General features: G+C 46.2%; 1 protein-coding gene across 5 annotated transcripts in view; it reads right to left on the bottom strand.

Annotated features, from left to right (window-relative positions):
* Positions 1–12500, bottom strand: part of pacs2 (phosphofurin acidic cluster sorting protein 2) — a 176135-nt gene that overhangs the window by 39286 nt on the left and 124349 nt on the right. For all 5 annotated transcript variants that reach the window (XM_084310536.1, XM_084310540.1, XM_084310538.1 and 2 more), the window contains exons 4-6: positions 10973–11098; positions 1887–2049; positions 331–404 (exon numbers count right to left, since the gene is read on the bottom strand). In XM_084310536.1, the coding sequence (XP_084166662.1) occupies positions 331–404; positions 1887–2049; positions 10973–11098 (363 nt within the window). The remainder of the gene's footprint in view (positions 1–330; positions 405–1886; positions 2050–10972; positions 11099–12500) is intronic.

The raw sequence follows: 12500 nt of genomic DNA, 5'->3' as shown, positions 1-12500 counted from the left end.
GATTTTCACTACATTCATACCTCATTTGCACCTTACCCTAAATGTTGTACCTCATCCCATTTCTGCATTGTACCTCACTGTATTTTACTCTCTATTGTACTGTATATTCACTGAACATTCCTTTACTTACTTTTTACTTACTTAATAATTTTGTTTTACTGTATGTAGCACACTCTCAGGGGCTCATACAGAAACAAGCATTTCATCATAAAGTATTCTGTATTTCATTATGACAAATAATAAACCAACTTGAACTTGAAACTTGAACCGTATCAACGCTGGCCTCCTGCTCTAAGGAGGAACAGCTCTGGTATTTCAGTGTAAACTCACCTGGCCCTGGACGGCGTCGTCGCTGGCCTCCTGCTCCGAGGAGAAGCTCTCGTATTCCTCCTCCGAGTAGTTATCTGCAGAAGAGGAGGCGTTAGCGCTCTGCCAGGGGGAGATCACGGTGTGGGGTGCAGAGGAGATTATATCATACATAATTCATCCTGCCTTTTTAGTCAAACAGAATATGGCCTCCGGCCTGTAAGTTCAAAGGTTCTATGGTTCCCCTTGATCTCACTCTCACTCACTCTCACTCAAACTCGTGCACTTCAAAACTCGTGCACTTCAAAACTCGTGCACTTCAAAACTCGTGCATTTTAAAACGTGTGCACTTCAAAACTCGTGCATTTCAAAACTTGTGCACTTCCAAACGTGTGCACTTCAAAAGTCCACGTTGTGACTTTATTTGACTTTATTGGGTGACTATGATGAGAAGCCATGTTGTTATAACACGGGCTAGATCAGAGAGCCATGCTGTTTTAATCTGGTATAGATCAGAGAGCCATGCTGTTTTAATCTGGTATAGATCAGAGAGATGTGTTGTTTTAATCTGGTATAGATCAGAGAGCCATGCTGTTTTAACACTTTGAGTGCCAGCCACGAAAAATCTCGTTAGTTCATGCCATGCGTTGAGTGCCAAGGACGAGAAATCTCGTTATTTAATCGTTATTTCTTTTATTAGCGATTTCCATTCATTTTTCATCAATTTAGCCTCACGTTACCATTGGGACTGTCTCTGAGCTCGAACAGGGAAAATACCGCCCCCTAACGTCTCCCGGATGGTAATGCACGCATTGGATTGGACTCAATGAAAATGGATGAGAAAAGAAAAATCCGGAATCCACATTTTACTTCTCAGGCAAGTAACCCGAGCCTACTGCAGTCATCGCCGACCCTCAGAACAGCGTGGATTATGTGTTTCGAGTACCCAGCGTTGGATCAATAAACACAATCAGGAATTGGAATACTCTTTTTGCAGAACATCTGATGTGAGGTAAGGACTTTATTTGACCAGTCTTGGGGTAATCAGAGTTTTTTTTCACATATATCTCAACGTGTCCCCTATGTGTGTATGTGTGTGTGTGTGTGCGCTGACCAGTAAATAGATAATCGATTTTTCAGCCCGCTTCTCTAGCGTGCATAAGTACACATATACTATCGATAATCTAGCGTTTATTTGAAAACTATTCATAAATAGGCCGAAAAATGACAACGTGTTTTTGTTTTGTGTATTCCACTAAAGGGTGATTATCACAGAATCTTTTTTTTTTTGGAAATTTCCAAAAACAAGCGTTTTTCAAAATGGTATAAAACGGAAATGTACTGATGAAAAAACAATCCGTTTCGTACATGTTGACTGCAAGCAAGTCATTGATAAGCGACGGGCGTATTAGACACATAGCCATAATATAGAATATAGAAATAGCTCCGTGAAAATCATGAAATATCGGAAAATCAGTCTAAAAAGGCTGGCATTCAAGCACTAATTCTGGCGCCCCCTGCTGGCACTCAAAGTGTTAATCTGGTATAGATCAGGGAGCTGAGTCAGTAGTAAAACCTACCGGAGCATTTGATCTTCTGGCCTCCCTGCAGAGCCGCCTCCTCGTGATCTATCGGCTGACTGGACAGAGAGAAGATCCAGATCTCTGCCACCTTCCCCAGCAAGTCCTTCTGGTGGCTGCATAGAGGCAGCACCTGCCCCCCCTCTGTGGGGTGCTGCATCACCTGGGGGGGGGGGGTATCAAGGGAGGGGAAACAAAAGAAGATGTGAGGAGGGCCTCGCCCTGTATATGTAACTGCTTCCATGTTATAAGATGACTGTTTGTTGTCCTGTATGTTCTACTGTTTTCATGTTATAAGATGCCTGTTTGTTGTCCTGTATGTTCTACTGTTTTCATGTTATAAGATGCCTGTTTGTTGTCCTGTATGTTCTACTGTTTTCATGTTATAAGATGCCTGTTTGTTGTCCTGTATGTTCTACTGTTTTCATGTATTAAGATGCCTGTTTGTTGTCCTGTATGTTCTACTGTTTTCATGTTATAAGATGCATGTTTGTTGTCCTGTATGTTCTACTGTTTTCATGTTATAAGATGCATGTTTGTTGTCCTGTTTGTTCTACTGTTTTCATGTTATAAGATGACTGTTTGTATGTTCTACTGTTTTCATGTTATAAGATGACTTGTTTATATGTTCTATGTTTTCATGTTATAAGATGACTGTTTGTATGTGCTACTGTTTTCATGTTTTCCGCTCTCCCATCAGCCTGCCCTGGGACTACAGATGGAGATTAGCCCTAATGGCTACATCTGGCCCATTTACATGTATGTTTATTAATGTGCTTCTTACTTTAAATAAATACACGTCAAAACTTCAAACGGCAAATGAGGATTTATGAATTATTATTCTGAGCTGCTGCTCTTCCTGAGGCCCACGCGGAGGAGCATGAAATAGTGCAATTACAATAACAGGGTTTTTCATGCAGTCAGTGCGGCACGGAGCAAAATGACATTAGTGCTACTGGGGGGCCATGCCCAATTATAAGCTGATTCCATTGTTTTCGTAATGCCTCGTTTCTTCAGGGCCACATTTCCTCATTATATGCATTAGCCGTCGTCCCCTGTCACTCCGGGTTCCCACACGCAGGCTGGACACTAAATTACTTTTCACATTAATATCACAGAGTGTTTCCCACGACCCTAGTATATAGAAGATAGTTTTTTTTTATGATTTCAGTTGGGAGGAAAAAACTGTGAAGGGATAAATTCATGTGAAACAAGCTTACACGCGTTAAATGAAACATTCTCGTAAATGTTTTATTCCGAGTGACCCGTGAAATTCATTCATGAAATTCCACAATGACTTTAGAGCTGATTTTATGAAACTCGTCAAATCTTCTCTTGTCTGGGTTACGACCAATAAATATTCCCAAGACTTGTGAGAAACCGGTCTGTGTAATGTCTATGGTACCCGTCTCGAAACCCTGCCCTCTTTTCTTGTTGATCCTCCAATCGCAACCGTTGCTTGCCTCGTCCGAGGGAGGGTGTGAGATAGGAGGTTTGGAACACTGCTCTAGGTTGGGGCCATTTTCCAGGTGCTACATCTGGGCTAGTCTCTCTGTGGTGGAGGCCTCCTGAGAGACAGTGCCCTCCTCTTAACAATGTACATTATATGTCTGTTTGTGGAACAACATTTAAAAGGTGTCCAATGGCGTTTTTGACCACTAGTTGATGAAATTGGTGCTATAGGAAAAAGGGGGTCCCATTGCACATCATGTGTTACAAGTAGGGGTGTAACGATGCGACCTCACAACGATTAATTTCGATTACGATTATTCAGGCAACGATTCAATGCATCATGAAATCTCTTCATTTGACCACGATTCGATACATTTTCGATACATTTTCTATCAGTTAATTCCCCCCAAAAAATTTAATACACAAATGTGGCTTGGGGAACTGATTCACTCAGCATGAATGGACTATAGATCAATAAAAACAATACAAAAAAAAAACATTACAAACAAAGAAAAAAATCTTTTTTTACATTTTTTAATTTTGATTAGTTTAGATTATAATCGATTCTAATATATTCAAATCGATGCAGTTGAATCGTCACATTAGAATTGATGCATTTAGATTAATCGATGCATCGTTACACCCCTAGTTACAAGACACACAAGCACACCAGGAGCACAGAGTGAGGTGGCACACAATGACACCAGGAGCACAGAGTGAGGTGGCACACAATGACACCACGAGCACAGAGTGAGGTGGCACACAATGACACCACGAGCACAGAGTGAGGTGGCACACAATGACACCACAAGCACAGAGTGAGGTGGCACACAATGACACCAGGAGCACAGAGTGAGGTGGCACACAATGACACCAGGAGCACAGAGTGAGGTGGCACACAATGACACCAGGAGCACAGAGTGAGGTGGCACACAATGACACCAGGAGCACAGAGTGAGGTGGCACACAATGACACCAGGAGCACAGAGTGAGGTGGCACACAATGACACCAGGAGCACAGAGTGAGGTGGCACACAATGACACCAGGAGCACAGAGTGAGGTGGCACACAATGACACCAGGAGCACAGAGTGAGGTGGCACACAATGACACCAGGAGCACAGAGTGAGGTGGCACACAAGGACACCACGAGCACAGGGTGAGGTGGCACACAATGACACCAGGAGCACAGAGTGAGGTGGCACACAATGACACCACGAGCACAGAGTGAGGTGGCACACGATGACACCACGAGCACAGAGTGAGGTGGCACACGATGACACCACGAGCACAGAGTGAGGTGGCACACGATGACACCACGAGCACAGAGTGAGGTGGCACACAATGACACCACGAGCACAGAGTGAGGTGGCACACAATGACACCACGAGCACAGGGTGAGGTGGCACACGATGACACCACGAGCACAGAGTGAGGTGGCACACGATGACACCACAAGCACAGGGTGAGGTGGCACACGATGACACCACGAGCACAGAGTGAGGTGGCACACGATGACACCACGAGCACAGAGTGAGGTGGCACACGATGACACCACGAGCACAGAGTGAGGTGGCACACGATGACACCACGAGCACAGAGTGAGGTGGCACACGATGACACCACGAGCACAGAGTGAGGTAGCACACGATGACACCACGAGCACAGAGTGAGGTGGCACACGATGACACCACGAGCACAGAGTGAGGTGGCACACGATGACACCACGAGCACAGAGTGAGGTGGCACACGATGACACCACGAGCACAGAGTGAGGTGGCACACGATGACACCACGAGCACAGAGTGAGGTGGCACACGATGACACCACGAGCACAGAGTGAGGTGGCACACGATGACACCACGAGCACAGAGTGAGGTAGCACACGATGACACCACGAGCACAGAGTGAGGTGGCACACGATGACACCACGAGCACAGAGTGAGGTGGCACACGATGACACCACGAGCACAGAGTGAGGTAGCACACGATGACACCACGAGCACAGAGTGAGGTAGCACACAATGACACCACGAGCACAGAGTGAGGTGGCACACAATGACACCACGAGCACAGAGTGAGGTAGCACACAATGACACCACGAGCACAGAGTGAGGTGGCACACAATGACACCACGAGCACAGAGTGAGGTGGCACACAAGGACACCACGAGCACAGAGTGAGGTAGCACACAATGACACCACGAGCACAGAGTGAGGTGGCACACAAGGACACCACGAGCGTGGGGGGGACGTAGAACACAAAAAAGAGTGTACTGGAGGAAGCCCTTGTGTTTCAGATTGATTGGTCTATATCAGGGGTCCCCAACCATTTTTGCACCGCGGACCGACTTAATATAGGAAATATATATATATATTTTTTGTTGATATTTTCCCCCTCCTTTTTTCCTCCGTTTTTCTCCCATCCCAATGTTAGTCGTTATGCCAATTCCCAATCCCCTTCCTGGTCGCTGCGCACTCCACCCCCTACAGTCGGTCTGGGAGAGTGGAGGCTATCACATGCTTCCTCCGACACATGTGTAGCCAATCAACCGCTTCTTTTCACCTGGCAGCGCGGACTCTCACTGAGAGCGTGTAACGTGTGGAAGGATCACACTACCCCCCTTATATCCTATCCTCGCTGAGCAGGCGCCCCGACCGAACTGTAGGAGTCGCTGTTTACAACGACCAGGACCCAACCACCGGCTTTCCCACCCTCTAACACTGCCAATTGTGTCAGTACGACGGCCGGCCAAGCCGGAAGCAACGCAGAGAGCTGGGCTCGATACCAGTATCTCCATCGTTGGTGGCGAGCGCCTTGCCAACTGCGCCACCCAGCCGCCCTATAGGCAATATTCTTAATCACGACCGGGATATAGGTATAAGGTTTATAAGTCAATAGCATCATAACAGTTAAAAGGAGCTGTAAGTGGTGTTTTCTTTGTTAAAATAAGTGTTAAATAGCTCTACATTCTGACAGCCATCACTGATGATATAGTGAGTGTCTGGTCAGTAACATGTGTCTCCCAGTCCCTCCTGCTCTGCAGTAAACACATAAATGTGCTGGCATCCCTTCCCACTTTATCCAATCAGGAGAGAGAGAGAACCCTATATCTTTTACCTCATTTCAAAGAATCTTACCAAGCATATTATTCTCCTCGCATGGACATATAAAAACATTGCAAATCACCAATATCGCTGAATCAGTAGGAGCCCTGAAGGGCCTGTGGAGGGATGATGTGAGACTTTGTGTCCAGTCTATTCAATTTATTCCACAATCTAGTTTTCATTGCAGTATTTCAGGTACAACTCATCGTGTTTCGTATATTGAAAGAAGCTTTCTTGGCGATGAAAGGTTATTTTTTTTTTTGCAGTCTCTGCCTCCGCTGTCTCTGCGTCATCAACAACGTCGGGCCTTTTATCTTCCCTGCCTCTTCTGAAGGAACTCGGTTTATTTTTAACTTGTGGTATAGCGAGCTAGTGGCGACGGTGATTGTAATAGGCGCGGTGGAGTAGGTGAGTGGGTGATGAGCGACCGATGACAGAGACCGGAGAGGAGAGGAGAGGAGAGGAGAGGAGAGGAGAGGAGAGGAGAGGAGAGGAGAGGAGAGGAGAGGAGAGGAGAGGAGAGGAGAGGAGAGGAGAGGACAGACAGACTGTGACACGTTACATGTAGTCACTGCACAAATAGCCTACAATGTTAAAGGAACACGCCAACATTTGGGGAAATTAGCTTATCAGATTCAGATTCAGATTCAGATTCAGATTCCTTTATTAAGCCATTTGTGTAAAAAAAACACATTGGTAATTGTTGCAGCATTACAGTGTATGCATTTTTAATTTCTTTTTTCACAGTAAACGACAAACACCAACACAGACACAGGACAAAAAACAGTGCAGTGGAGAATTAATCATTTAAATGCATATATATATATATAAAGTGTAAAGTGCAGAGTTCCAGTAAGGACTAGTGCAGTGCAGTCAGTGTCATTGTGCCAGTGTCACTTGGGGGCAGAGGGGGGGGGGGGGGGTACCGAGGGCCTGAGGCATTGATCAGCCTGGCGGCTGAGGGGAAGAAGCTCAGTCTGTGACGAGCTTTCACAGCCTTTGGGATCCTCAGCCTTCTCCCAGAGGGGAGCAGGGTGAAGAGGCTGTGACCGGGGTGGGAGGGGTCGGCCATGATCTTCCTCGCCCTCTTCAGCGCCCTGGAGTCGTGCAGGGACCTGAGGGAGGGCAGGGGACAGCCGATCACCCTCTCCGCGGAGCGAATCACCCGCTGCAGCTTGGCGAGATATTTAGCCGCTGCAGCGGGGGAACCAGGAGATGATGGAGTGGGTGAGGACGGACTCAATGATGGCCGTGTAGAATTGGGCCATCATGGTCCTCGGCAGTTTGTATTTGTTCAACTGCCGGAGGAAGAACATCCTCCCCTGGGCCTTTTTGAGCAGGCCCGTGATGTTGAGCTCCCATTTCAAATCCCGGGAGATGGTCATGCCAAGGAATCGGCATGACTCCCCAGAGGCCACCCGAGTGCCTCCCAGTATGATGATCGTCTTCTCCAGAGAGAGACAAGAAGATAGATACCAGTTTCCTCTCTGTGCGTTCAGTAGAAAGCTATCTGGCTGCACGTTAGCCTAGCTTAGCACAATGAATGGAAGCGGACATGGCCGGTTAGCCTAGCCCTAGGCATTCTGACGCGACGACCCTTCCTTCTGTTACAGTTTCCTTGGTGTACTGTAGAACGCTGGTATTCTGACGTGACGACCCTTCCTTCTGTTATAGTTTCCTTGGTATAGAACGCTGGTATTCTGACGTGACGACCCTTCCTTCTGTTATAGTTTCCTTGGTATACTGTAGAACGCTGGTATTCTGACGTGACAACCCTTCCTTCTGTTATAGTTCCCTTGGTATACTGTAGAACGCTGGTATTCTGACGCGACGACCCTTCCTTCTTTTATAGTTTCCTTGGTATACTGTAGAACGCTGGTATTCTGACGAGACGACCCTTCCTTCTGTTATAGTTTCCTCGTTTCCCCCTCGGTCATCGAGACGTGAGCCTGACCGCTGAGCTAGTCGTCCGTGAAGGAAATCCAACCGCTAACGACAGATCTGTGGTTCAGACTTCAAAGAGCCACAGGCTTATTGTAGAACAGACTTTACCTAACGACTCACCTAGGTAGCACCCCCCCCCCCCCTGACCGATATCAAACCGCCACATTTCATTTCCCCCTCCAGTCCCTCATTATATTTCCACGCTGCCCCGCTCGCCGACGGGCTCTCGGAACAAGAGGCCCCTGTGTGCCGCCTGTCACGGACCTGCCTTGAAGGTTCTAGCTGTTCCAACCAGAGATCCCTATCGCGGAGCGAGTGACAGATATATCGAGCCACTCTGTTCCCTCCGGCGCTGCAGCACACGCCTCACAGAACAACGCAGAGCCGCCCCCTGCGGACCGAGCCGACGCCACGGAGGCGGTTTGTTTGATTGATTGATTGATTGAAAACTTTATTAACAGTAATGTCAAATCACGTTCCATTTGTACCTGTACAATATGGTGGTGAATAAAGTCATCGGAATCGGAATCGGAATCTGAACAGATTGCAGAATGGGTACAATACAGTACGGCTCAATACACAACAAACTGCTCAGAGGATGCAGACCAGAAAAAGACTTTCGTCTTGTTTACATCGGGTTCCCCCATTTTCAATTCATCATGACATTTATGACATACACACGACAAACAGAACTGTGTACTAAAAAGAGATCATAAAAAAAATATATATACATCCGGTGGTCCCACTTCCCCCCCACCAAAGACGAATGATCTGGTTAATCCTGTCGTGCTAATAATAATACAGGGCTTAAGATGTTAAAGAAAGTTCACCATCGTACAAATCATAAAGTGCAGCTTTATTTATCCCAGAACGGCCCCAAATAGAAAAAGAAATATGGTTTTATATGAATTCATCCCTTTTTCATCGACCTTCCCCCCGGAGCTGTCCCTAAATCTATTTTGTAGCCAGACACAGTTTTTATTAGGGATGTTTTTTCAGACCTAGTACACGTACTTACATTTGGATACTTGCCGATACAGAGTACCGATATGAGCACCTAGTCATACCTCAGCCATATCAATGGAGAGGTCAGAGGGGAGGTCATACCTCAGCCATATCAATGGAGAGGTCAGAGGGGAGGTCATACCTCAGCCATATCAATGGAGAGGTCAGAGGGGAGGTCATACCTCAACCATATCGATGGAGCGGTCAGAAGGGAGGTCATACCTCAGCCATATCAATGGAGAGGTCAGAGGGGAGGTCATACCTCAACCATATCGATGGAGCGGTCAGAGGGGAGGTCATACCTCAGCCATATCAATGGAGCGGTCAGAGGGGAGGTCATACCTCAGTCATATCGATGGAGCGGTCAGAGGGGAGGTCATACCTCGGCCATATCAATGGAGCGGTCAGAAGGGGAGGTCATACCTCAGCCATATCAATGGAGCGGTCAGAAGGAGGTCATACCTCAGTCATATCAATGGAGCGGTCAGAGGGGAGGTCATACCTCGGCCATATCAATGGAGCGGTCAGAAGGGGAGGTCATACCTCAGCCATATCAATGGAGCGGTCAGAGGGGAGGTCATACCTCAGCCATATCAATGGAGCGGTCAGAAGGAGGTCATACCTCAGTCATATCAATGGAGCGGTCAGAGGGGAGGTCATACCTCGGCCATATCAATGGAGCGGTCAGAAGGGGAGGTCATACCTCAGCCATATCAATGGAGCGGTCAGAGGGGAGGTCATACCTCAGCCATATCAATGGAGCGGTCAGAGGGGAGGTCATACCTCAGTCATATCAACGGAGAGGTCAGAGGGGAGGTCATACCTCAGCCACATCAACTGAGAGGTCAGAGGGGAGATCATACCTCAGCCATATCAATGGAGCGGTCAGAGGGGAGGTCATACCTCAGCCATATCAACTGAGAGGTCAGAGGGGAGGTCATACCTCAGCCATATCAATGGAGCGGTCAGAGGGGAGGTCATACCTCAGCCATATCAACGGAGCGGTCAGAGGGGAGGTCATACCTCAGTCATATCAACGGAGAGGTCAGAGGGGAGGTCATACCTCAGCCACATCAACTGAGAGGTCAGAGGGGAGATCATACCTCAGCCATATCAATGGAGCGGTCAGAGGGGAGGTCATACCTCAGCCATATCAATGGAGCGGTCAGAGGGAGTCATACCTCGGCCATATCGATGGAGCGGTCAGAGGGGAGGTCATACCTCAGTCATATCAATGGAGCGGTCAGAGGGGAGGTCATACCTCAGCCATATCAATGGAGCGGTCAGAGGGGAGGTCATACCTCAGCCATATCAATGGAGCGGTCAGAGGGAGTCATACCTCGGCCATATCGATGGAGCGGTCAGAGGGGAGGTCATACCTCAGTCATATCGATGGAGCGGTCAGAGGGGAGGTCATACCTCAGCCATATCAATGGAGCGGTCAGAGGGGAGGTCATACCTCGGCCATATCGATGGAGCGGTCAGAGGGGAGGTCATACCTCAGCCATATCAATGGAGCGGTCAGAGGGGAGGTCATACCTCGGCCATATCAATGGAGCGGTCAGAGGGGAGGTCATACCTCGGCCATATCGATGGATCCTACTGCCAGGGTCTTGTAGCCCAGGATGGTCCGGTTCTTGTATCTCTTCCGCCTCTGAAGCAGGATCTGTAGTTTGTTTCCTTCTCGCTTCAAGAAGTGAGGGTACTGTAGACAAAAAGAGACGAAAGTTCGAAACGTGTACATTTATGCTTTACATGGCAATTTAGCAAGGAAGTACGGAAGTGTAACAGTGCATCAAGAAAGAAAGGTTGAATAATCGTGTCTGAATCTGCTGCCTTGCGTCCGATTGGTCCTCCTGACTTCACAAACTAGTGCACCAGAACGCCATCACCTCATATATATGTACCATTTATTATACTATATTTATTCTTATCGTGTATATATCTGTCCACATCTGTCTGTACATACCTGCATATAATCCTTTTTACATATCTGTAGATATTATATCTATATCTGTACATATCCCTATACCTACTCTTAGTAGTTACGCTGCTGGCCAGTATGACTTACTACCATAGTGTCTTTATACCTGTATCACTGTACATATTAATAGTACAACTCTGTACATACATCTGATTAGCACTATTACTCAGTAGTACTAATTTATATATTTTATACCCAGTTTAATCACCTGTACATTATATATTACTATTGCACTTTACTGTTACATTTGCACTCTGGTTGGATGCCAAATGTCTTTTCCTTGGACTGAATGAATGAATGAATGAATGAATGAATGAATGAATGAATGAATGAATGAATGAATGAAAACTTTATTTAACAGATTGCAGAATGGGTACAATACAGTACGGCTCAATACACACAATTGTTAAGGAAATGCAGACCAGAGAAAGACGTTTGTCTTGTTTACATCAGGCCCCCCATTTTCAATTCATAGTAAATTGTAAGTAAGGGTGCAATTAGCACCGTGCAATCCATTCTTTGTGGATCAGTGTTTTTAGGTCAAAACATGCTGAATAAACCAGGCAGCAATAATCCACCGTGCAGGTGTTGTGTTTCATTACCGCGGCAAATTCTCACAGGATAATGATTGAGGTCGAAGTGTTGAAGGTTGAGTAACGGATTCCACAGGATGGAACTAGAGTAATTTCATTACAAAATGAAGGTAACTAAGAGGTTATAATGACAATAGAAACGAATCAGATTGCAGGTTCCTTTGAAAAATAGGTGATTTACTTATTACTTATTTACTGTGATTACTAAACATGGTTGAGGGGGAAAAGGTTTATAGACAACAGTATACTTTGAGATAATCATTGATAATGGTTGTTCAAGTTCAAGTTTTGTTTTATTTGTCACATATAAAGTACATGTACATTACATTGAAATGCTTGGTTCTGTTGTAGGTGAGAATATTAACAGAATTAAAGTGACAGTCTGTAAATTGTTCTTTTAACTGCATATTCTATGGTTTTCGGAGGCAAATTAATCTGAAAGTAACCAAAAGTAATCAGATTAGAGGCTTTGAGTATTCCAGTGGATTATGTTACTGATTACATTGCTGATATAAGACCAATAATCTGCA

Source organism: Notolepis coatsorum, assembly GCF_963971535.1.
Source record: "Notolepis coatsorum genome assembly, chromosome: 3".
Lineage (NCBI taxonomy): Eukaryota > Metazoa > Chordata > Actinopteri > Aulopiformes > Paralepididae > Notolepis > Notolepis coatsorum.
This window is presented reverse-complemented; position numbering and strand designations above follow the sequence as displayed.